The sequence below is a fragment of the Nematolebias whitei genome, unplaced genomic scaffold (assembly GCF_014905685.2).
Source record: "Nematolebias whitei isolate Nwh7 unplaced genomic scaffold, NemWhi1 Nwh_scaf_11653, whole genome shotgun sequence".
NCBI lineage: Eukaryota > Metazoa > Chordata > Actinopteri > Cyprinodontiformes > Rivulidae > Nematolebias > Nematolebias whitei.
In genome coordinates, this window is record NW_023630198.1 from 1 (window position 1) to 1,756 (window position 1,756).

The 1,756-nt window shown below is 43.2% G+C and overlaps 1 protein-coding gene across 1 annotated transcript; it reads left to right on the forward strand.

Moving 5' to 3' along the window:
* Positions 1-510: 510 nt before the first annotated feature.
* LOC119429945 (protein KRI1 homolog) lies at positions 511-1,284 on the forward strand (the record flags this gene model as incomplete). The annotated part of the gene is given in 4 exon segments (XM_037697433.1): positions 511-735; positions 843-919; positions 995-1,097; positions 1,182-1,284. Coding segments are annotated over 4 exon segments (368 nt in total), but the record flags the coding sequence as incomplete, so codon positions are not given.
* Between the last annotated feature and the right edge of the window lie 472 nt (positions 1,285-1,756).

Genomic DNA, 1,756 nt, shown 5'->3' on the forward strand with positions numbered 1-1,756 from the left:
GGTTAGAGAGGGTGGGCCTGTGATCGGAGGGTCGCCGGTCAACCCCGACTCAACTTCCCGGACCGACAACATCAAAACGTGGGTGGAAAAGGTGAAACACCCACTTCCTCCACCCTCATTTACCTGCCCTAGGCCCATGAGCAAGCGGCCCCCAACCCTCCCCAGCTGCTCCCCAGGCACCTTAGATGGCAACCCACTGCCTCACATGTGTGCACACATGTGTGCACACATGTGTGCTCACATGTGTGCTCACATGTGCAATGGGAAAAATGCAGAGAATTAATTTCCCCATTGGGGATTAATAGAGTACAAAAATAAAAGTGCAACCCTCTGCACTCAGCAGTGTTTGTATTTTGTGAAGTCTCATTCTCACCCTTTAATTTTCAACATGTAGTGAGTTTTACTTGACTCTTGGCAGACTTTAAGTTATTTCAGTGGATGCTTAATTTTGTTTTTAAAGAATTTATGCATGAAATGTTGAAAACTGGTGTTTGAGCGCCCCCTGCAGGACACCGCCCGTATCTACCCTGCTGCTCACCGGAAGTCACGTGACTCAACGTCTGAACGTGCCTAGCTGCTGCAGCGGTGGATCTGTTCTTTAATGCGGACTTTCTGTCCCTAACTGTCCGCTGTTTACTGTCATTATAAACATGTCAGGCAAGTCGGAGCTAAAAATCAACTCCGAGTTTGCTCAGAGGTACGAAAAGTACCGGCAGAAGGAGGAGTTACAGAAGCGTGAGTGTCTACTGCTAGCTGGCTAGCGTAATGCTAACGAGCCAACGTGGGGACAAGTGTGGTTGAATTTTAAGGTCCGTTTGTTTTTCTCTGGTTTGTTTGTGCAGTGAAGGACCGGTTCGGAGACCGAGCCGATGAGGGCAGCGACTCGTCGTCTGAGTCCAGTTCTGATGACAGTGAAGTGGTTAGCATCTCCAGCTGCTTCTCCCTCTGAAGGAGAATTAAATGTTGTCTTAGTGCTTGTTTTTGTCTCCTGCAGGAGTTGGACCCTGATGTGGAGAGAGATTTTTACAGAACATTGTCCCTGTTGAAGAAAAGGGACCCAAAGATTTATGAAAAAGATGCCAAGTTCTACTCAGAAGGTGATAAAACAACTTTTAGCCTGACTTTTGCCATGTAATCATCTGATTATGTTGCAGACTTGATTTGAATCTTTGTGCTTTTAGAAACATCTCACGATGATGAAAAGCCTTCAACATCAAAAAAAGACAAAGTCAAACCCATGTTCCTGAAGGACTATGAGCGTAAAGTGATACTGGAGAAGGAAGGGTGAGATGTCACAAAACATAAAACTCTGCTTAGAAAAAAGTCAGTTCGCCCATGTAGCTTAAAAATAATAAATGACGGTGTTAACGTTATAATTCATTAAGTTACATTTCAGAAGTCTACTTGGTCAAAACTGCCAAAAGATTACTTTCAGACAAATAAAATATTGTGCATAAAGAACGTGAAGGCACATCACGGTAACGGTGTGTCCTACTTTGGCTACATTCTGAGTATTTTTAGTTATTTTAAGAAGAATTAACATCATTTGGTTTTAGGTTGACTGTTTCCAAGTTGTGTTGGCTCAGTTACAATTTAATGAAAAATGTTTTGTTTTTTTGGTTGCAGTGGTTTAAACGGTGTCAAAACATCCAGTTAATGTCTTCTGGTTTTCAACTTAGTTTGGTTTCTCAGTCACTTTGGACCTCATGCTGCTCCCGTCTGCTTTCAGGCCTTTAAAAGAGTAGTTGAAAAGAAA